Raw genomic sequence first — 22,861 nt, forward strand, 5'->3', positions numbered from 1 at the left:
CTCTGGCAGGAAGGGCTGGAGGGCGCGGGCGGCTGGGGAATGACGGCGCCGATGGCCAATAGGGAGCCAATACATCAGCCCTCGCCCACCCCACTGACCAATGGGAAAAAGGTGACTGTGGCCGAGGTCCACCAGGCAGTAGCTGCAGGCTCCCTGGTGGCCGCGGGTCGGAGAGCCTAGGGCTAAAGAGGCTTTTGGAGAGGAGTTTGCTCGCCCTCCCTGTGCCACCCACCGACCCTCAAGCCACAGCCCGGTCCTCACCTGCTGGAAGCGGGGTTTGCCCAGCTGGAAAGGCGGTGCATCGGTCGAGGCATTAGCGGCACTAGCCGCCGCCGCCGATGCTGTAGTCGCTGTATCCGCCATGGCCACTGACGCCTGCAATCTCCGGCCCTTTTAAAATGTCCCTCCTCGGCCCCCGCCACAGCTGCCTGTCCCGATTGGCCATAAGCTACCGCAGCAAGCCGAAGGCGCAAAGGGTTGTGGGGAGTGTAGTTTTTCTTGTCTCGGAGCTTGACAACCCTAGACTGCGGAGAGTTCCTATGACTCAGACTGGGTCTGGGTTCCTGCCGCTAATTTTGCAGGCGTCGGCAGTCCGAGAAGAGGGCGCGTGTACGTCTCTTAAGATCTCAGTAGGGGTCAGTCGGGCGACCCCTCGCTGGTACTGCCCCTAGAATTTTGAGTTCAACCAGTGGGCGTCGCCCCTGGAGCTGCAGCCCAGAAGGACACTACTGATATGGGCCCGACCCTTGGACCAGATGGGCAAGGACTCCAGACGTAGTAGGGAAATCTTGGAAAGCTTTTTTACGAAGAATCGCACTGCAGAATCTTCATGCAGGTCCTTCTGTCACCACACTGTCCCTTGGCTCTTGCTCTCCAGTCACCCTGATTCAGCTCCTGGAGCATTCTGGGCGCTCGTCGCCATTGACCCAGAAGATATTAACTTTTGGCCTTGGCCTAACGCAGGCTCTCTCTGGCTTCAGCCTGAATATTGCGTTTCCCGATCCTCGCCCTGCTTGGGCAAAATCTTACATGTTCCTATCAGCCAGCACTTTCCTTTCGCAGCCGTTGCATTTATAATTATTTATGGTTTTGAGTCGAAGGCAATGGCACCCCACTTCAGTGCTCTTGCCTGGAAAATTCCATGGATGGAGGAGCCTGGTGGGCTTCAGTCCACGGGGTCGCTAAGAGTCAGACACGACTAAGTGACTTCACTTTCACTTTTCACTTTCATGCGTTGGGGAAGGAAATGGCAACCCACTCCAGTGTTCTTGCCTGGAGAACCCCAGGGACGGGGGAGCCTGGTGGGGGAGCCTGCCATCTATGGGGTCGCACAGAGTTGGACATGACTGCAGCAGCAGCATGGTTTTGAGTATCTGCCTTTTCTTCTGTGGGGTCCACAGGACAGGAGTTGTGACTTTGGGATTCATTGCTAAGTCCTCAGTGCTGAGAGGGCTCAAGCAGAGACTCAAATATCCTATTGCTGTAAGAGTTAAAACAGCAGGGGCTTAAGAGCCCTGGCAGCCTTCTCTTCCTCTGGCCAACAGAAGATCTGTTCTGGGTGCAATTCCAGGGCAGGAAGAGAACTGGGATGGGGAAGGGGAGTTTCAGAAATGCTTAATAACCATCAGGTACAAGGACTTTCCCTTAAGCAAGAGTACCACCAACTGTAGAGCAAGGCGCCAGCAGGGATAATAAACACACTCATGCAGAATAGACTAGCAGATTCCCAGCTGAATTATCTGGTCAGTGAGCCAGGCTAGGGGGAGGACTATGGGAAGGACAGAGGGAGAGCTGCCTGTTTTGCCCAAGAGGGCAGCAGAAATGTTTGGTTTTGACCTTAGGAACTTCCCTCCCCACTGACCAACTTTGAGTCTCCTCAGGCTTATGGTGAAGTGCAGGGTTGGCTCATGCCTTCTGGACACTGCATTATCTGTAGCAGTCAGTTCCTCATTCATATTAAACCATAAGAAACAGACTTTGCCTAGCTGTGGAGAGTCTAGCTGGCCATGAAGAACCATTTGTATCTTGGATCTGTATCTCATCCTTCCCTACTAGACTAAGTGGCTTGAGAGTAGGAATCGAGTCTTGAAATCCCTCTGTTATTTCCCACAGTACTCAACAAGTATGGGCAACCTGGGAATGAGAAAAGACAGCCCAGCCCACTAGGCAACACTGTGCTGCTGCCCCTGAGGTCAGGGCAGGGACAGTATCATCCGAGAACCCCATCATCTTGATTAAAAGCTGCTTTCTTCCTGAAGAAGCCTCCTTCATATGCCTATCAACAGTAACACAACAGAGCCACCTACAGTATGTTAATTTTTTATTCATCATAAAGTGCTCAAAACATGAAGAACAAGCTCTTTATAAACAGGCGTTACAACTAGGAAGACAAACAGCAAAGCAGTACTGTGCCTGCTCCTGCCCACCTCACCTGCAGCTCTTGCTCCCTGCCCACCTCACCTGCAGCACTTCTCCAAGTGGTGGCCAGGAGCAGAAACAGCCACAAGAACCCTGGGCTTCAACCCAAAACTCTTTTAAAGAGACCTCTGCCCTGGGCATTTTAGAAGCCCACAACCAAGGGTGAGCAGAAGACCAGGGTCAGGACTGGGACTGAATAGTGCCCAGAGGAACATCGAGTAGAGGAGTAATCCCCCTCCTCCTGAAGTGACACCCTCGTGACCCCCCCAAAACATGACTGAAGTCTTGAGCACCCATGGACACTCTTCAGCTTTGCTGAGTGATTCTTAAGGTAGATGACATGACAAGGGCTTTCCCCTGTGTGTGGGGCTTCATCCTGGCAGAAGGAAGACATCACCAGACAGCACATCCCTTCCCGTGGCTTTCCAAGTGACCCCACAAGCCGTCTCACGAAGAAGAGGTGGCCACAGAGGAGCTCTCACGTTTTCAGCGGGCCAGAAGTATCCCCCCTTCAGCACCTCCTCACCCCACAGGGTTTGCTAAGGCAGAGTGCCCCCAGCCACCAAAGATTTCCCTGCAGATGCCATGGGGAAGCCTGTTAAGTTTTCTGCAAGCAAACCAGAGGCGGTGTCAAAGGGTAGACACTTTGTTTCAAAGTGCACTGCAGCAAAGCCAGGCAAGGACATGGGGCAGAAGGGACAGGCTAGTCAGCAGCTAGTGGATGAATGGGAGGGCAAGAAAGGCTTCTTCCTAAGTATAGGCAGGGTGGGACCTCCCACTTCCAGAATGTGGTTTTTATCCTAAGACCCTCCTCAACTGGGGAGGTGGAGATGGCAGGGAGGCTGAGGGAGCAGCAGCAGCTTGGCCAGACCCTTAGCTGGAATTAATTCTACGGGAAGGGGCAGAGCATGCAGCAGCACTGCCCTACCCTCCTTTCCCACTCCCAGGCTCCCAAGAGATCCAACCCCATGTGCTCAACAGGAGGAAAGGGGAACACCAATTAGGGGGAGAGGTCTACATCCAGAGGCTTTTGACCCCACCCACAAAAGGCACATTTTAATTGGTTTCCAAAAGTTCAAACCCTGCAGTAGCAGGGTTTTGGTATCTAGACAGGCAACGAGAACAGAGCTGGAGGCTTGATCCCCAAACATAAGCAACCCAAAGGCCGGAGGTGAGTGAGGAGGCGCTCTCCCAACTCTGGCCTCAGCTCTCCACACATTCACACATGACACTCACTCGATGCAAAAGTCAGAAGAGGAGGGTGGGGAGTGGCCTCCGTCTTCTCCCTCCATCCACGCTGCACTCGATCATGAAACAAGCAGACTCGGACATGGCAGAGAAAGGCTAGACCACGAGGCTCCCGCTCCCGGGGGAATGGATGTGAGGCTGAAGAGTAGGTACCCTGGTTGCCCACAACTCACAGATATCTGGGCAGCTTGGTCCCTGCCACAGCCCCAATAATACTAGGAGCCCTCCATAGGCTGGAGGGAGGTGTAGAGGACAAGGGTTTAGCTGTGGAAGAAATGGGGGTAATAAAGTATGTCCCAGGTACCACATCAAATTGGAGCTCACCCTGGTTTCATCTTGAGGGCTAAATTCTTTGTTCCAATTCCCTGGAGCCCCCATAGCTAAGGGGTATGAAAACAGGCAGGTGGGAAAGACCCAGAGCTCCCAAAGACACACAGGTTGTCCACAGTACTTGACGGTGCCAGTGGGAGTCCCCACGGCCCGCTTTCCAGCAGCCCCGGCTGAGGGAGGAGACAGGGGGAACAGGCTGGGGCTTAGTTCAGCAGGAGAGAGGGAGTAGCCCTGTGGGATAGCAGGTCTGCGCCAACCCTCCGGGATGGGGCTGAAGGGGGCTACTTGGGAGGAGCGGGGGGGATCTGCAGCAGCGTGGGCGAGCTCTCCATGATCCGCACCAGCAGCCGGTCGATGTAGCTCTCCAGCTCCTGCACATGCTCGTCCCGCTGGCTCAGCTCCCGCTCCCGCTGCAGAAGCAGGCCGATGAGCTCGTCGTGGGTCAGGTGGTAGTATTTGGCCGACTGGTCCAGCACACCCGAGTCCTGAGGCCAGACGGAGGGAGTGTGGGCAGAACAGCCTCAGGCCGGCCCACCCCACCCACCCACAGCCCAGTTTCCCAACCCTGGCCCTAGGAGCTGCCTCTGTCCCCAGCGCCAGGGACAGCCTAACTGGCTTCAAGGCTCTGCCCAACTGGGCAGACCTGGCTCACCAGGGGCCAGGCCTGCTTCTTGCTCCAGCCTGCCTGGCATACCTCCCCCGCCCCCAAACCTCGAGACACCTGGCATCTCTTCCGAGTACCACACATCTGGTCGGAAACCCCTGGCAGCCTGCTCGACCTCACCTTCAGCCTCTTGGCGTCCGCAGTCTGGCCAACCTGGGGGGCTGGAGCCACAGGCTGAATGCTGCCGGAGGTGACTGTCTTGAGCTTCTCCAGCCCGCTGCTCAGGGCTGTGCTCAGACTGGAGCGGGACTGCTTCCGGTCAGGGCTCCCCTCCACTGGGGCAGTGCTGAGGGGCTTCACAGGGTGGGGACTGTGAAGACAGACGGGAGATGCGTTACGGGGAGAACGAGTGGCACAAGGGAGAAGGGCCACCTTCTCCGTGGGGCCAGCAGGGCTCACCACCTGGCGGCCCCTTGCCCTGCTCTCCGCCTGCCACCACCTGACCCTCCTCCCTCCCTCAGACCCCTCCCTCTTCACGGAGACAGCCCAGGAGGTGCTACAAACTTCTCTGGACCTAATCCCAGTCTTTAGTCTTTAATCCCAGAACCCCCAACCCCGCAACTCCCTCCCTCCCTCCTCTTCTCTATTGTAACTTTTCTCTAGGGTGATGATCAATCCTCCCAGTTTCTTAATTTTCCCAGGGCGGGGAATTCCCAACAGGTAGGTCTTTTAGTGCTAGAACCGGAAAGACCAGGCAAACCTGTGGTGCTTGGTCACTGGCCCACCTCACTCTACTGGTTGCTTGCTAGCAGAATTGACACAGGCCTGAGAAACACTCCCTCGAGCTTGTCTGAGCTTGTCTTCGTCTAGCCATCCCCCTCGGTCATCTCTACCTCCTCTTCCTTCTCACCAGCCTCTCCAGAGCATGTGGACTGCATTCTCTCTGTAAGTTCCCACCTTTCATCGACTCCTCAACCCATCAGGACAGCGGCCCCCACTGGCCTGTCACAAGCGTTCCTGCTGAGGCCACGGACCCCTCAGCTCTCGCCTCACTGACCTCTCTGTGATCCTCCCCTGGCACCGCTCACTTACTCTTCCTTTGGGCTGCCCCTTCTGCCTGGTTGGAAACCCCAAACCTCTGTCTGGCTTCCAGACACCTGACATCCTTCTCAGTCTCAGCTGAGGGTCTGCCTCTCGGTTCCCGCCCCAACCCCTACACTCCATCTCCAGCCCAGACTGCACCCATGAGCTCCAGACCTATGTAGACAGTTGCAGACTGGCTTCTTCAGGGTCCACACTCATCTCCAGCCTGACTGCCCTTTCAAGTGCTCCCCGGCAGAGAGAATCAGGCACCATTAGCTTCTTATGGCTCCAATCAGAAGCCTAGGAAGCCCTCTGAACGCCCTCCTTCCACTTCAACCTTGACAAACATCAAGCTCTGCTGCCTTCTCCCACACGATCCCCTCCCTTCCAAGCCAGCACTGGGTAAGCCTTTTCCCAGCCACACCCAAGCACCCACCTCCAACCGCTGCCCCATCCCCTGTGGACGACGGTCTCCCCTCACCCTTCCACCCACCAGCTCCCTATCCAAGCGTGTGTGTACCAAGTCGCTTCAGTCGTGTCTGATTCTTTGCAACCCCATGGACCGTAGCCCACCAGGCTCCTGTGTCTGTGGGATTCTCCAGGTAAGAATACTGGAGTGGGTTCCCATGCCCTTCTCCAGGGGATCTCCCAACCCAGGGATTGGACCCAGGTCTTCTGCAGTCCTGCTTTGCAGGCAGATTCTTTACCATTGAATCTGGGAAGCCCCTATCAAAGTAAGAAAACACAATCTCCACCACAGCCGGGCCCCAGGTCTGTCCTCCGGCCCTATTCCCTCTGTCCCTCCAGCCAGAGGAAAACATGCTCTCCGTCACCTTCACGTTCTTATAAAAGCTGTTCCTCTGTCTGGAACACTGTCCCTCTGCCTGTCGGCCTGCTAACGCCTGTTCATATTTCAAGGCTGTGCAAGTCCATTTCTTCCAGGAAACCTTCCTGATCTCCCCCATGCTTACTGGGGCGACTCTCCTTGGAGATCCCCCAGCACCTGGTACCTGTCACAGGTACCCAAACTGCAAGAACTAGCCTCCAAATCAACTCATCTGTCTCTAGGGCACCTCTCAAAATTTTCACTTACTTCACAGAGGATTTGGACTATTCAATGGGAGGAAGCACAATGGCTTAGTCCAAGGCCCTGACTACACTGGAGGGAGGCCCAGCCAGCCCCAGAGAAGCCAGCTCTGGCACTCAGGACAGGGCTGCGGATTCAGTGTCAACCCAGGAGGAGAGGCAGAGAGCCCAGGCGGAGGCAGACAGTAGGGAAAAGAACACATCCAGCCCGTCCTGCCCACGGAGGCGTTCACATGAGGAGGAAGATGCAAAGGCAGCGCTCAGGCCACCGAGGGGCTGTGCCAAAGGAGGGGAGGAATACAAGTAGGGCACAGAAACACCCTGAATGGGGGCTTGGAGTCCTGAGCCCTCGGTCTGCTTGTCCGATACGTCTGGGGACCCTGGACCCCGCAGCTCTCACAGACTTCATTTCCTCATCTGAGAAATGGGGACAGCTTTACTTGGCCCATCCATGTCTTGATGTAAGGAACATGCCAAGTACAGACGTGATGCCAACTCTGAAGAGAATAAAACTTCCAGAAAGTGGTGAGTATAATTAGAAGTGGTACTGGAATGTGGCAGCGCCAGCTGAGGCTGCTGTCATCAGAGCAAGGAAGCTACAATCACCTCCTCTCTCCCACCTCTGGGATCAGCATCACCACCTCTCACCGGAACAGCAGTCGGGAGCAGCCCAGACTCCTTCCCACCCACTTCTCAGAAATCAGCACTGGCCCTCTGGGGCTTCCCTTCGGGTTCACTTTTGTCTTCTGTCTGGACTGGGAACCCCTTGGGGATACAGTAGTGTCTTTCATCTCTGTTCAGTGGCCGACATACAGTGGACACTCAAATGAATTTGGATGCCCAAAGGTATGAGCTGGTGGGCTGGGGGCCTACAGACCCAGTGCTAGAGCCTGTGCCCCCTGCTACCCACCCCTGCCTCTTCACTCAGCTCTCCCAGAGCGCCAGACTCCCTCTGAATTTTGCTGCTCCTGCTCAGTTGTACACCATTCCCCACAGTGACCTATCTCTACAGGACTCAGCTCTGGTCACCCCTCACCAGGCACCTGGTGAGGTCTCGGCCTCCTAAGTCTCCCAAACAGACCACTGCCACAGTGACCACAGCCTCACAGGCATCCACTGTCCTCTCAGCACAGTCCTAAGCACACTAGGACCACCCCGTGAAAGGCACAAATGCAAACCAATGAGCACCTACTGGAGTCAGAAAAAAACAAGCCTTTTTTCTGGGGGTCATACAGAGGGAGCATCTTAGATTTTCTTTTGTCCTCTAAAGGTATTTTGGCTCTCCTCTCTGACTCCAGTGCCAGCCCCTTCCCTCTACTCTCTGCCTTCACAACCTACTTCCCCAGGCCTGCCTGGGAGGACATGGCCCCCATCTGACAAGCTGAACTGCCCCAGCCTCCCTTGTGCTGAGAACCTAAGCTCTCATCTCTGCTCCCCTGCTGGCCTGTATCATTCTCCCCACTCCATGCCTCCCCTCTTCACCTTATCGTCATCATCCCCCAACTCCTGACTTATGGGGGGCACCTGCTGGCCCAAGGTCCCAAGAGGAAGCAGCCTCCAAGCCAGCACCATGGAAGGCTCGTGTCTCCAGAGCTCTGGGGTGAAGGAGCCCGTCACCCACCCCTGAAGGGGCTGAGGCGGGAATGTGAACACCTCAGTCCTTGGGCCGCTCTGCCCCCCCTTCACCCCCTTTCCCCCTGGAGAGCGTTTTCCGGTGGCCGCTCACCTGGCACTGGGCTGTGGATCCTCAGCTGGTCGTGTCTCCAAGGGCAGAAGCGCAAGCGGGGAGGCTGGGGTGCCTGCAGCGTGGTCCTCCCCAAGTGGGGTGGGGGGGCTCCCAGTGGGGGAGGCTGGCTCCCCAGGGGGTAGGGAGGAAGAGGTCAAGGTCCAGGCTCCAGGCAGGGGAGAACATGGAGGGCTGGGGCTCCCATGGTGGTGGCTGGCCCCGGGCGGGAGATGGGGTGGTGGCAGGGCAGGTTCTGGGGGGGTGGGCAGCTCTTCTGGACCAGAGCGGATGGAAGATTCCCTGGACCCTGGAGGGGATGTGGATGGAAGGCTGGGGGGATCTTGGCTCCCCTGAGACGTGAAGGGGTTCAAGGCATCCTCCTCTGAGAGCCTTAAGCCAGCCTGTCGGCGGCTGCCTGTCAGGAACCCAGGCCCCTCTCCTGCTGGATCCTGGCACTGGGCCTCAGGGTCTTCTCTCTTTGGAGTCCCCCACATCTGCTGAAGAGCCAAGCTCTTTGAGTAATGGGGTGTGGGGGCAGGGCCCTGAGGGCAGCTGGCAGGCACAGAGAGGCAGGGCCCGGACACCGCGGGAGGGCTGGCACCCTCTGCTAGATCTGGGCCTGGCCCACCCAGCGTGGCTCCAGAGGAATGGCTGTCAGACTCCAGCTCGGGCTTCTGGGCCTCCTCCTCCTGCTCGGCCTCCTCCTCCTGCTCGGCCTCCTCCTCCTGCTCGGCCTCCTGGGGCCCAGCGATGGGGGCACGTGGGATGACATCTTCTTCTCCCGTCTCTGACCCCCTGCGACTCAGCCCCCCCACCGCCTCCTCCTCCACCGCCTCTGCCTTCTTCTCTTCCTCCGCTGCTGCTGCCTCCTTCTCCTGGGAATCTGAAGGCGTGAAGAGACGCGGTGGCTTGGGAGGTGGTGTCTGGGGCTGCAGCCCCTGGTCCAACTCCCACTCGGGCTTGGACTCTGAGTCTGGCTCCGGGGGGGGCAGCCCCCCGCTCCTCTGGGGGCTCACAGGTTCTGGTGACCGTGGCTGCATCTGGGGAGGAGGCAGCTCATCAGATGACCCTCCCTGCAGGACCGGTGAGGTAGTCTCCGCCGCAGGAGAAACGGTGACCACATCCCATGGCCAGGAATCGTCCACTGTATCGAGCTCGTGGAAGACCTGGCTTCCACCTCGGCAGGTCTCCTGGTCCTGGTGGGCCTCAGGGAAGCTGTCTGGGCCAGGCAGCCTCTCCCACACGCTGATTACTTCTGGGGAGCTAAACAGAGACGTCGCGCTATCTGCCGGACTCTGCCCTGCTTCCCCTCCTGGGGCAGGCAACTCCCTGTCTGCTCCGGAGGCTGAGGCTCCCGGGTGCAGCTGGGCTGACGCGGGAGGCAGACAGGCCCCTTCTGACCCGAGGGGCCCTGGGTCAGCCACACTTGTGCTCGAACAGTCCAGTCCCAAGTCCGGAGGAACTCTGGGCTCCAGCCACACGCTGCTCCCACCTCTTTCTCCTCCCCCAGGGTCCCCCTGGAGCTCAGCTGCCTTCATTGTCATGGCCCCGGGGCCTGGGTCTTGCAGCCCAGTCGCCTCCAGCCCTGCTCCTGGTGGGGCCAGGATCTCACTCCTGGCCTCTGGACGCAGCCTGCTGGCAGCAAAGATGTTGAAGGTGTCGTCCCACTCAGGCAGGGCTTTCCCAGGGGAGGCCAGGGGGGTGGGGTTGGCCCTCGAGGCACTGGGGAGAGAGGGAGCAGGTGAAGGAGAGTTTAGTGCTATGTCGGCTATGAGTTCCTCGAAGAAAGGGTTGCTCTGCAGGGAGGTGAGGAACGGGTTGGTGAGACCCGAGAATCCAGATGGGGTGGCTTCGGGGATGGCGGCGGCAGCGGCAGCAGCAGGGGAGGCGGCTGCACCAAGGTTAGTGCTTAGCAGGGGAGCAGTGGGGGGGGCCGGAGCACAGGGGGAGCAGGGGTGGTGGTGAGGAAGAGCAGCCAGGCCAGATTCTACCTGAGGAGACACGTCCAGGCTGTGGGGGGAGACAAAACCGTGAGCCTCCTGGTTAATGTCAAGACTGGAGAGGCCCCTGCTGAGCCCCACGGCCTTCCCCCCACCCGCCTGGGGAAGAGGTGCCACAGTGCTACGGGCTGGGCTCAGGGATGCAGGCCCAGGGATAGAGGGAAGCCCCCGGCACGCACATGATGAGGCAGCACCCCCAGGACGAAGATGCTGGACAGAGCTCATCTGATTGATCCTCACACCAACCCCGAGGAGCAATACTCCCATTTTACAGGTGGGACGAGCCCATGCTGACAACTACTCAATGCCAGACTGCCATCTGAAGAACCAACTAGAAAGCACTTTACATCTCTTTATGGACTGAGAAAAGAAAATACCGGCTGGTTGGGAAAGGATAGACAGACCAGAGAAAAGCCAGTCGCAGGTATGTGGCTGGACAAAGTCAGGACCAAGAACCCAGCCAGTGCCTGACCTTCTGACCCCTGAAAACAGCCTGGGTCCTCCTGAGCCCTGGCAGAAATGGAAGGTGACGATGGGGCTGTTATCAGAAGCAACACAGTATCAACCAGACAGAACGTTCCGTGGTGGCCTTCTCGCTTCTGGGAGGGGTACCATAACCAGCCAAAGAGGATGAGACACTGCTGAGGATGTCTGCCACCAGGCATCCACCTAGCCCGGCACCCGGCAGGCAGCCTCTTGCCAAGGACACCGGCAGGCCAGGCTTGGAAGTGACCCTGCGAGGAGACCAAGGCTGGAACGTGGCAGCAGCAGCAACTCTAGATGTCACCAGGGGCCTCCTGGGGTCCCCCACACAGATCCCTGGCTCCCCTAGGAAATCCACTCCCTGATGATACACTTACATTAACCAAGACACTTGCTGGCCTTCAGGTGCCCCCTCTGGGGTCTCCTTGCGGGGAGCACACCCTGCACTTATGCCTTATCTATGGCATGCAGCTGACTTGAGGGGAATGGGAAGGGACAGACTCTAAAATGAGAGCTCTTGGCTTCTCTGGGACACCCCCGGGACACAGACAGAAGGCCAGAATGATACCACAGGGAAAAAGGGGGGCCTGACACCCTCATTCTCAGCAGTCCAACAATGCCTTGCAGCTCAGCCCACCTGTCAGACCCAGACCTCAGTGGCCTTGCCTGCTATTTTGAGTACCATCTTCCATCCCCACAAGCCCTAAGACCCCCAATTCCTCGATCCCTGCCAGCCCAGATGGAAACATCCTGAAGAACTCCTATACATCCGTCTTCATTCAAGCAGCTCCTTCCCACGGGGAAATGCTGGGGGCAAACTCTGAGGTCGCACAGGCCAGGCTTCAACAGTCAGCCCAAGAGGAAGGAGGGCAGGGGTAGGAGAGGCGCCTACAGAATGAAGCCCAGGAGTCTGAAGCCAGGACGCTTCCAGGGAGCCAGGGCCCAGTCGGACGAGGTCCCGGGGGGCTGGGCGGAGGCCGGGCCAGCTCATCTGCAGACACCAGGGGCAGGTGATGAGAAGGAGGCCAGTTCAACCAGCAGCACAGGAGGGCTTCCCAGACAAGCTGGAGTCTATCGGCCTAGTCTCAAAGGTGGGACACAGTCAGACCCCAACCCCTGGGCTTCTCTTAAAAATCCAGCTTCCAGAGACTCTTCTGAGCCTGTTTTTGCCCTGTAATAACTCCCGGCAGGCGGGGAGGAAAGGGTGGGGGGCGGGGCGTATAAAGTCCTGCCTTCTCCCACCTCACCAGGGCTTTCCAGAACAGCTTTGCCTCTACGGTCAAGACATATGGTCAAGACATACGGTAAAGACACTGAGAGAGGGAGGACCCTGTGCCCAGAGTTCCCTTCTCCCTCCCTCCAGAAACGTCTGCCTCAGGGGCCAGGAGAGCAAAGCCCCACCACTGCGTGGTCCAGTCCACCCCACCATCGGAGCACCAACCCTGCTGGCGGGGCTCGGCCCCAGGAGCAGGGCTGAGCGAAGCGGAGCCAGCTCTTCCCAGTGCCCTTGATGACAAGTGGACAGAGGGGTCTGACAGAAGCAGCTCCATCAAACATGAAACAGCCCCAAGCTTAACGCCACAGCCCTCAGCGCCGGCCTGGCCCCACTCACCCATGCGGTCTTGCAGCAATCTGGCGGACTGTCAGAGCCACAGGGCAGGAGAGGGCAGGGGAAGAGCTGGGAGCCCCAGGCTCGGCTGGCAACCCTCCCTCCACTGGCTCCCCAGAGGGGCACACGAACCCGTTGGTATGGCACCCGCAAATGGCTTTCCCTAGAGGAAGGAGCTCCAGGTACAAAGCCTAGCTAGCAGCCACCCCAGAGCCAGCACTTCGCTAGTTCATCCGTCCTCCCTGCCCCCATGCATCCCCCAGCTCCACACCAGCTGCAAATTCTGCAAGTTCTCACTTTACAAAGTCCCCTCCCAGGAATTCCTTTGCGGTCCAGTGGCTAGGACTCCACGCTTTCGCTGTGGAGCGCCCAGGTTCAATGTCTAGTTAGGGAACTAAGATCCCCCAAGTTGTGCAGCCTGGGCAAAAACAACAACAAAAAAAACTCCCCTCCCTACCACTGCATCTGACACTGATCAGAGACACCTTGCCGTGTGGGGCTGTCTTTGCACGGTATGCTCTGAGAACAGGGCCCACTATGCCAGCCCCGCACACTGCTGCCCTGCTCCTCCCGACCCCCACCAACCATCGAGGTTTCAACATATCCTGACTCATCTTCTCTTCCAGGACCAAAAGCTGGGGAAAGAAATCAGAAGTCCAAAGGTCTCTGCCCCTCCGGTGTGAGAGAATAAAACTTCAGGGCCTTAGTGTTGCTTCAAGAACCTTACAGCAATTGGATGAACCCAGCACTTAACATAGCAGTCGTCTGCGCACTCTGACAAGCACCCTCTTCTTAAACACAGCCGTCGCTGGGTGACTCCCTACAGCATGAGGAGGACACCCCTGTAGCTAGGGGCAAGGCTGCACTGGTGGACAGATCTTCCTTAGACTGAGACGAGCCGTGTGTCCTTGTTAGTTCCATGCACTGGTCCCAGGGGCATCAGTTCAGTTCAATTCAGTTGCTCAGTCGTGTCCAACTCTTTGTGACCCCATGAATTGCAGCACACCAGGCCTCCCTGTCTATCACCAACTCTGGGAGTTTACCCAAACTCATGTCCATCGAGTCAGTGATGCCATCCAGCCATCTCATCCTCTGTCGTCCCCTTCTCCTCCTGCCCCCAATCCCTCCCAGCATCACAGTCTTTTCCAATGAGTCAACTCTTCGCATGAGGTGGCCAAAGTACTGGAGTTTCAGCTTTAGCATCATTCCTTCCAAAGAACACCCAGGACTGATCTCCTTTAGAATGGACTGGTTGGATCTCCTTGCAGTCCAAGGGACTCTCAAGAGTCTTCTCCAACACCACAGTTCAAAAGCATCAATTCTTTGGCACTCAGCTTTCTTCACAGTCCAACTCTCACATCCATACATGACCACAGGAAAAACCATAGCCTTGACTAGATGGACCTTTGTTGGCAAAGTAATGTCTCTGCTTTTGAATATGCTATCTAGGTTGGTCATAACTTTCCTTCCAAGGAGTAAGCGTCTTTTAATTTCATGGCTGCAGTCACCATCTGCAATGATTTTGGAGCCCAGAAAAATAAAGTCTGACACTGTTTCCACTGTTTCCCCATCTATTTCCCATGAAGTGATGGGACCGGATGCCATGATCTTAGTTTTCTGAATGTTGAGCTTTAAGCCAACTTTTTCACTCTCCACTTTCACTTTCATCAAGAGGCTTTTCAGTTCCTCTTCACTTTCTGCCATAAGGGTGGCGTCATCTGCATATCTGAGGTTATTGATATTTCTCCCGGCAATCTTGATTCCAGCTTGTGCTTCTTCCAGTCCAGCGTTTCTCATGATGTACTCTGCATATAAGTTAAATAAGCAGGGTGACAATATACAGCCTTAAATACTCCTTTTCCTATTTGGAACCAGTCTGTTGTTCCATGTCCAGTTCTAACTGTTGCTTCCTGACCTGCATACAGATTTCTCAAGAGGCAGGTCAGGTGGTCTGGTATTCCCATCTCTTTCAGAATTTCCCACAGTTTATTGTGATCCACACAGTCAAAGGCTTTGGCACAGTCAATAAATCAGAAATAGATGTTTTTCTGGAACTCTCTTGCTTTTTCCACCATCCAGCAGATGTTGGCAATGTGATCTCTGGTTCCTCTGCCTTTTCTAAATCCAGCTTCAACATCTGGAAGTTCACGGTTCACGTATTGCTGAAGCCTGGCTTGGAGAATTTTGAGCATTACTTTACTAGTGTGAGATGAGTGCAACTGTGCGGTAGTTTGAGCATTCTTTGGCATTGCCTTTCTTTGGGATTGGAATGAAAACTCATCTTTTCCAGTCCTGTGGCCACTGCTGAGTTTTCCAAATTTGCTGGCATAGTGAGTGCAGCACTTTCACAGCATCATCTTTTAGGATTTGAAATAGCTCAACTGGAATTCCATCACCTCCACTAGCTTTGTTCATGGTGATGCTTCCTAAGGCCCACTTGACTTCACATTCCAGGATGTTTGGCTCTAGATAAGCGATCATCACACCATCGTGATTATCTTGGTTGTGAAGATCTTTTTTGTACAGTTCTTCTGTGTATTCTTGCCACCTCTTCTTAATATCTTCTGCTTCTGTTAGGCCCATACCATTTCTGTCCTTTATCGAGCCCATCTTTGCATGAAATGTTCCCTTGGTATCTCTAATTTTCTTGAAGAGATCTCTAGTCTTTCCCATTCTGTTGTTTTCCTGTATTTCTTTGCATTGATCGCTGAGGAAGTCTTTCTTAACTCTCCTTGCTATTCTTTGGAACTCTGCATTCAGATGCTTATATCTTTCCTTTTCTCCTTTGCTTTTCACTTCTCTTCTTTTCACAGCTATTTGTAAGGGGCATGGAGATCTACAAACGCTCTCCCCCAGACACTCCCTAAAAAGGTCAAAGCCAGCCTTTCAGGCATCCCCAGCCCAGCCCACATGCCTTCAGCCAGCACCCCCCATGACTCCACCCTGCCATCTGCCTAGCAGGTACCCTAATGTCCAGGAAATGTAACAAGACACCCTCTCCATTCATCTGGGCAGTGAGGTGACCGGGATGGGGGCAGCCTGAATGCTGCAAATGCAAAGTAGGGAGACCATAAGAGTTATCTTCCAAACCAGAATATTTTTAATATAGTAAAGGGGACTATGCCAGGAAAACAGGCACAAACAGGACTTAGGGCCTCATTACCTCTAAGTCACTGGCACACGCCTGAGTTACGTGTTTACACTACTAAGGATGCCCCTGAGACCCCGAGTTCTCTCAGTAGCCAGCGCACACTCCAGGTTCATCGAGACCTCGCTGTTCACACCTGGTGAGGGGCTGGGGCTGATGCAGAGACTGCTAAAGACCACCACAATACATATGCCTCTAGGCTGGACCATGAGTACCCTCAATTTTTTAATAAAATGTTTTTATACATCACCTGATCTGCTACTGAGCACAAAGATCCACGGTTAGTGTGAAGGGAGGAGACAGGAGCCTGAGGTGCCCTAAGAGGTCACCCTAAGAGGTCCCCCTAAGAGGATCAGAAAGGGACAGACACAGAAAGCACTTGTTTTGGCACTGGTGGGTTTTACGCGCACAGTCATGATGGTCCTAAAACACACACTAAAGTAGCCTGTGCTGCAGCCCAGGGTGAATGGCCCACAGTAGGGCTGGTAAGCAGGGCCTAATCCAATGGCCCAGATCTGAACCACCCACTCCGCCCAACACACACACACAGGCACACGCATGCGCACACACACACAAATGCTGGTACGGGCTAGTGTGGCAGTCATGGGACCTGGCAGACGAGGGGCAGGGCAGGAGGAACGGGAGGACCCCCTTCCTGGCCTCGCATACTCTGGCTCCTTCTCCAACAGCAACAGCTTTTCTCTGCACACCAAGCACAGCACAGCCCGCCTCCGGCCTCTCCTGGGGCTCAGTGCCGTGTGGGAGCACTAGAGGGCGCCGCTGCCCTGCCTAGTGAGGAACACCCAGCACTCCTCAATGGTAGCCCTGGGGCAGAGGCACCCAAACCTCTGGGTCTGCAGACAGGCTCCCCTGGGGGTCTCGCAGCTATTTTCAGTCACTCCAGTTCTAGGTGTCCAACTTATGGCTTCCTGCCACAAGTTCTTCCTGCTCACCTCTTATTCTCTGCTCAAAAGCCCCAAGCCCTCTGAGCAGACACCAAAGGTGGTTTCTCCCAGACCAGCGCCCCCGCTCCGAGGCACACTGGGCCAGGGTGACACTGACAAGGCTCAAAGTCCAGGTCACTCTACTCCAAGAACATTCCCTCCCCTGCCTGGACACCAGGCCGCAGAGCCTGCTCTGCAGCCACTGTAAGCAAATGGGCCTCAGGGAGGGCAGGAAGCCCCATCTGCCCTCCAACCTGCAGAGGGTGAGCTTGGAATTCAAGTCCAGAAGGACAAAAACCTCAGCTTCCTTATGTTCACGAGTCATCCAACTTCTCTTGCCTCTGAAAGGCCATCAGAAGACACGGAGAAACTGAAGGAAAACGGTAAGCAGCAGCAAGGACAACCCCCACATCACTCAGTCACAGCTTGCAGAGCTCTGAGCACAATGCCCGGCACTTGCCTAAGAACTGCCTTACAGAGAAACGTCCCCTCATCCCTCCTGCTCTGGAAAAGGCCCAGAGACACCCCATGGACGGCAGCACTGGCCCGTGGTCTGTGCCCCTCCCTCCACCATACCACCTACAATCTCTTAGTAGCCACAGGGCCACTGGCTCAGCCTGGGCATCTGAGAAAGGCCCACCACTCCTTCCCCTAGGCAGCAGGCAGCCAGCAGTTCCCTGGGCTCCGGTGAATAGGGCTGGGGAGCAGGAACAGAAGCTGCTCCTAAGTAGGAGACACATCACCCAGAGACTGATCCCCCCACATACTCATCTCCAAGGCTGTACGGAGAGCTGCGAGACAGTCAGGGCTCAAAGCTAAAAGGCCCTGCATCTCTCTCCCTGCTCCCCTGAGCACACTCATAACTTCACAGGGAAAGAGAAGAACCGGGACTTCAGGAGTCCACGCCTCCCTGCTGGGGCAGAGGCTTAGGGCCCTTCCCTCCACCCTACCTTTTACCCTTTACCACTGTGCCCAATCTTCCCCCTCCACCCCTGGCTCACATATCCACTGACGGGGACGGGCGGGCTTGCTGAGAGAACAGTAACAGCCACCCTTGCCACACTGGCTGAGGTTGTCGCAGAGGCACCTGTCCAGGGCTGACTCCCAGCCCTTGGAAGGGCAGGATACTTGCTCCTGGTCGAAGCCCAGAGCCCCTCCCTGAGCCCTGCTGGACAATGCAGCAACCTCCACAGGCTCAAACTCAGGAGGAGGCCAAAGGGCTAAGGTGGGGGCTAGGGGCTCTGTCCCGGGCCTAGGCTGAATAACTGCAATCTTCTCCTAGGTGGGACTCAGGATATTCAAAATAGAGCAACTACTATCAGCACACACCCTACCCCAAGACCAAGAGACACCAGAAGGGGCCAGGGCCCCAAGAGTCTCCAAAGACACGGAACACGTCACAGATTTCAGGGGAGCTGCCCACAGCCTCTGGCCAAGCCCTGGGAGCAACCAGGGATGAGTATATGGGGGAGGAGCGGGCACATCCATTACTCAACTCCTTTCTCTCAGAGAGAAGAGAGCAGAGAGCCAGCTGGAACAGCTGGTGGGAAGTCATCTAGGTTCAGACAGGGTGCTGCTGCTAAGTCACTTCAGTCATGTCTGACTCTGCGAAACCCCATAGACGGCGGCCCATCAGGCTCCACCGTCTCTGGGATTCTCCAGGCAAGAACACTGGAGTGGGTTGCCATTTCCTTCTCCAATGCATGAAAGTGAAAGTGAAAGTGAAGTCGCGTCCAACCCTCAGCAACCCCATGGACTGCAGCCTACCAGGATCCTCCATCCATGGGATTTTCCAGGCAAGAATACTGGAGTGGGGTGCCACTGCCTTCTCCGTCACACAGGGTGGGGAAGCCTCAAGTGAGTCCTCAGTCCTCGCCTCTCTACCTGGCAAAGCTTCATGACCTTGAGGCCAGCAGGCAAGAGGTAGAGGTTGGGAAGCAAAGAATCCCAACAAATGGCCTTTCCCGCTTTTGTCCTCTTCCTCCCCCTCCTCAGAGGATAGGTGTGCCAACTCAGGAAGTGAGGCCCACGGGATCCCCAGAGTGCCGTGCCCTTCAACTCACCTGTGTCCATGTGCAGACAACAAGCCTTGGCTTAGGGAGACAGGGTTCCCCCGCTCAACCATGCAAAGCCAGAGCCCCAGCAGCCTGCCCCAGGGCCCCAGTTGCTCCATCCTCCCTGCCCCGGGGTTCAGTGCAGACACCCCAGCATCTTTCCCGGGGACCAAAGCTGGTCTTGCCAAGGACATACCTGGGTTTCTGGGATGGCTCCTTGGCTTCTCTCAAGCCAAACCAGCTACTTTTGGCCTTTTCCTCCCCACTGGACGAGTGGTGGGGGGAGGCTCCCAGAGTGGGGCTCCCCTTCTCCCCCAGAGAGCCTCGGCGCCCCATCTCGCTCCGACTCAGCCCCTGGTGGTGATGGTGGAAAAGGCCCATCCGGGGCTTCCGCTCGTCCTTCCGGGCTCCCTCCTTCTCCACCGCAGCCTCAGAGGAGGCCACCATGGGGGTGGTGACCTGCACCGGCCTCCCCTCCGAGGGCCGGGCCCCCTCCTCCTCTCCAGAGCGGCGGGCCCCCACGGCCAACACTCTGGGCTGTGAGCTCAGCTCCTCCTGTCCAGGCACTGCCTCGGAGCTGCTGGGGCGGTGGCTACCTCGGGCCCAGGAGTCATCCGCAGACCGCGGCCCCTCCTCGGAGGGCCGGGAAGAGCCAGCGTGCAGGGAGCTGGAGGGTGGAAACGGGCCCGAGATGGAACTGCGGTGCCGTGGGGGCGCCGGGGGCTCCTCGTTGTATATGTGGCTCCCGTTGACACAGAGAGAGGAGCGCGAGGCCCCATCGAGGTGGCCCTGAAGGTCAAGAAGGGCCCGGGGAGGCGCTGCCCGCATCTGGCTGGCCTCGTCACTGTAGGTCCGTTTGTGGGTGAGCAACTTGGGGGACTGTGCAGAGTCCCGGCCTGGAAGGGAAGCACACGTTGGGTGAGATGCCTGCTCCCCCCCGGCCTTCCCTACAGCCGAGGGGACAGCCCGCCCTCCACTGCCCTCGCTCACCCCCTTCTGAAGACAGCCAGCTGCTGCGGCTGGGCGAGCGGGTGAGGAGCTCGGCGCCGGGGCCCTGGTAGGCCAGGCTCCCGCTGGCCGAGGACAGAGTGCTGTCCGAGCCCAGCGAGGTGTTGGACTGGGTCAGCGAGGACTTCCGCAGCTTGTTTCGGAGGAAGAAGCCTTTGGCTTTGCCCATCTTGCCCAGGCTGCCCAGCTCGGGGTCCTCCAGGGCACTGCTGGGGAGGATGGCAGAGGCAGATTCCAGGTCAAACTTCTTCTTGCCCTTCATCTTGTCCTTAATCTTACTGAAGGGGGACCGCGGCTTGTCCTTCACAGACAGGTCGAACATGCTGGCGCTGAGGTTGTTGCGCGTGAACTGGATGGTCACCTGGATCTCCCCGCGCTCCTTCTCCTTCTTGCCCGCCTTCGAGTGCAGCTTGTACCACCTATGAGGAAGAAGAGGGTGTCAGGGCTCCGGTCACAGGGACCTCCCAGAGCCCCTCCCTGCCCTGAGGGTCATGACAGCCACTGCTACAGCCTCCCACAGGCCTGGGAGGAACCCTGACAACCCCAGGCCCCAAGTACAGGCACAACTACCCGCATTTCCCCATCTACATCATCTCCTCTGACTGGTCGTAGCCCAAGCTCTGCTGTGAGCCACCAGTGAGTCCTGGAAAGAACAGCTCTCCCCGAAGCCCAGGGCCAGGAATGCTAGTGCACGAACACACACACACACACACACACACACACACCTCTCACGCCCTCACTTACTCACCCAAAGCCCTGCCAGGCACACTTCTGCAAGATGGAGAAGCAGACAAGACGGCATAAAGAGGCCTTAAGCAAGAGACCCAGGGAAGGAAAGCGCACACCTCATCTGGAAGCAACCACCATGTGCTACAAAGGAATGGGGAGGGTATGTTCTCACCTCCCCTCCATGCACAGCTCACAACAGGCCTGGGATTTTACAGATCAGGAGGTCAAAGCTCCACAGTGAGGTAACTCAGCCAAGAACAAGCAGCCAGGAAGAGACTGTACTTATCAATAATGTACTGCTCCTGGCTCAATCAATCATAAATGTACCACACTAATGTTAATACAGATGTTACTAACAGAGGATACTACAGCAGGAGCAGGGAGGGGGTATATACGGGAGCTCTGTGCACTTTCCACTCGTTTTTCTGTATACCTAAAACTACTCTAACAATAAACTCTTAATTAAAAAAAGCAGACAGAGTGAGCACAGTGAGAACGTGAGCAAGAAGCCATGAAAGAAATAATACAAGGAAGTTCTCCCGAAGGCCGTGAGCGCCAGCACAGATGCACTCACCAGCATTCAGCACAGCAAGCAAAGAAAGACCTAGTGATGGGGATCACTGAGGTTTCAGAGCCCCAGGTATGAAAAGGAGCCTAGAGGCCCCCACAGAGGGGAGACAGGTCCATAGAACGCATTCAGAAATCAGAGCAGCATCAGGTCCTCGTTAGCAACACTGGACACCATATGGAGCCATGCCTTTGCAGTTCTGAGGGAAAAACTCACCAGAATTCTAGACCCAGCCAGTCAAGTTTTATTCCATAATAAAGTCCAGTGGAGGGCTCAAAGAGCCTCAGAGTATACACACACCACACACACATACCCCCCATAGCACACACAAACACTACACATGTACCCCACCGCACACGCCTCAGTCCCTGCTGTGGTGGTCATCTCCCACCTAACATCTGCTCACCCCACAGCATGAGCTCCTTGAGCTTCTCGTGGACAGAAGGGGTGGGAGATCTTTTGTATGAAAGCCCCTATATATGCAAATGTCCAGATTAAGTCACTGCAAGGAATTGGTGGTGTTGGTGGTTTAAACCTTGTAACTTAAAAAAAAAAAGTCTACCCAGGGGCATTTCCAGTTGGATCCCTTTGGAAGCATCCATCATGACTAACCTCTAGGGTGCCCATCATGGGCTCTGCACCTGGCCTCTTCTTGGTGACCACTGGGTAGCCTAAGTAAAGTGAGCCCTGGCTGTTGGTTTTCCCTCCCAAACCTCAGAGACCACCCCCTGGGAAGGCTCACTCAGGACACAGCACAAGCAAGGAGGGCAGAGGGCAGTGCTCAGAGCAGGGGTGTATGTGTTTCTCTGCTCTCAGATGAGCAGGGGTAGGGAAGAAAGATGGGGGAGGCAAGGCGAGGAGCAGAGAAGGGAGCTCACAGACAGACCGATGGGATGTGTGTGAGGAAGGTCTGGGGGCACGAGGAGACAGTTACTAGAAAGACAAAACAGCGAGCACCAATATCCTCACCCCCGGCCTTCTTAACCCAACATCCACCCTGGGCCTGACCCTTTAAGTTGTCCAAGGGCAAGTCAACTTGCTCAAAGCTGGACTAGACCTCATTTAGTACAAAAAGATTCTGGGAGGTGGGGCAATGAGAAGTATTAATATATGGACTCCAGCCACAAAGCCACCAATCCCTGAGTGACGGGAATCAGCAAGCACAGACATCCGTCTCTGGGGCTGAGGTCAGAGGCCCTGAGCCCTAGCCGGTCACGCACCACACACCATGGCATTAACAGTGGTTTTCTCTGGGGGCGAGGCTGCAGGGCACTATCACTTCCCACTGTCTATTTTTGTTCTGTGTGAATTTTTTATAAGGGCCATATATTACCATCATAATAGGAAACAGAGGAAAGAAAGCCCCATCCTTTCTTACGCCCTCAGCTGCCTGAGACAGGTGGGCTCCTCGCCGCTCCATCCAGCCCCTCAGTCACCGAGGATGTGTTGCCAGCCCAGCCTGGGGCTCGGGTCCTTGGGCCCAAGGATCCTTGTCCCTGCCTTTCCCAACCTCCACCCCATAAGGCCACTTTTGCTGCTCCTGCTCTTCCCGAGGGAATCTGGGGTTCTTCCTCTGTACCTGCTTTTCAGGGAGACAGCAGTGAAAAGAAGGCTTTCTTTGCCATTTTCTGGCTGTCACCCTCCCCATCTGGAGCAGAGTGAGGATGGCTGGGACCCGCCTCTGGCGCCTCAGTCACTGTCGCCATCTGTCTCCCTACAGGTCACGGGCAGGGCTGGTTGGACCCTGCCAGGTACTTGGAGCAGGCCTTCTCCCAGGAGTGTGACCCGCACAGGTTGTGCACAACGGCAAGGCCACCAGCCAA

General features: G+C 56.3%; 2 protein-coding genes across 11 annotated transcripts in view; both read right to left on the reverse strand.

The window, feature by feature from the left end:
* SFXN5 (sideroflexin 5) overlaps positions 1-370 on the reverse strand; it is a 129,358-nt gene extending 128,988 nt beyond the window's left edge. For all 8 annotated transcript variants that reach the window (XR_015137278.1, XM_086327600.1, XM_086327605.1 and 5 more), the window contains exon 1: positions 262-370. Coding sequence is in view for 7 of the 8 variants with exons in the window: in XM_086327600.1 (XP_086183726.1) it covers positions 262-363 (102 nt within the window). In the remaining variant the exon portion in view is untranslated. The remainder of the gene's footprint in view (positions 1-261) is intronic.
* A 1,935-nt stretch (positions 371-2,305) lies between these two features.
* The window catches only part of RAB11FIP5 (RAB11 family interacting protein 5), a 43,457-nt gene continuing 22,901 nt past the window's right edge, over positions 2,306-22,861 (reverse strand). The window contains exons 2-6 of one of the 3 annotated variants that reach the window (XM_086327597.1): positions 19,724-20,160; positions 18,930-19,629; positions 8,496-10,505; positions 4,781-4,970; positions 2,306-4,481 (exon numbers count right to left, since the gene is read on the reverse strand). In XM_086327597.1, the coding sequence (XP_086183723.1) occupies positions 4,278-4,481; positions 4,781-4,970; positions 8,496-10,505; positions 18,930-19,629; positions 19,724-20,160 (3,541 nt within the window). In that variant the 3' untranslated portion in view covers positions 2,306-4,277. The remainder of the gene's footprint in view (positions 4,482-4,780; positions 4,971-8,495; positions 10,506-18,929; positions 19,630-19,723; positions 20,161-22,861) is intronic. The other 2 variants (XM_086327596.1, XM_086327598.1) reach the window with 2 other exon arrangements.

This window comes from Bos grunniens, chromosome 11 (assembly GCF_055505025.1).
Source record: "Bos grunniens cultivar Pamir isolate PY7600 chromosome 11, Bosgru_T2T1.0, whole genome shotgun sequence".
Taxonomy (NCBI): domain Eukaryota; kingdom Metazoa; phylum Chordata; class Mammalia; order Artiodactyla; family Bovidae; genus Bos; species Bos grunniens.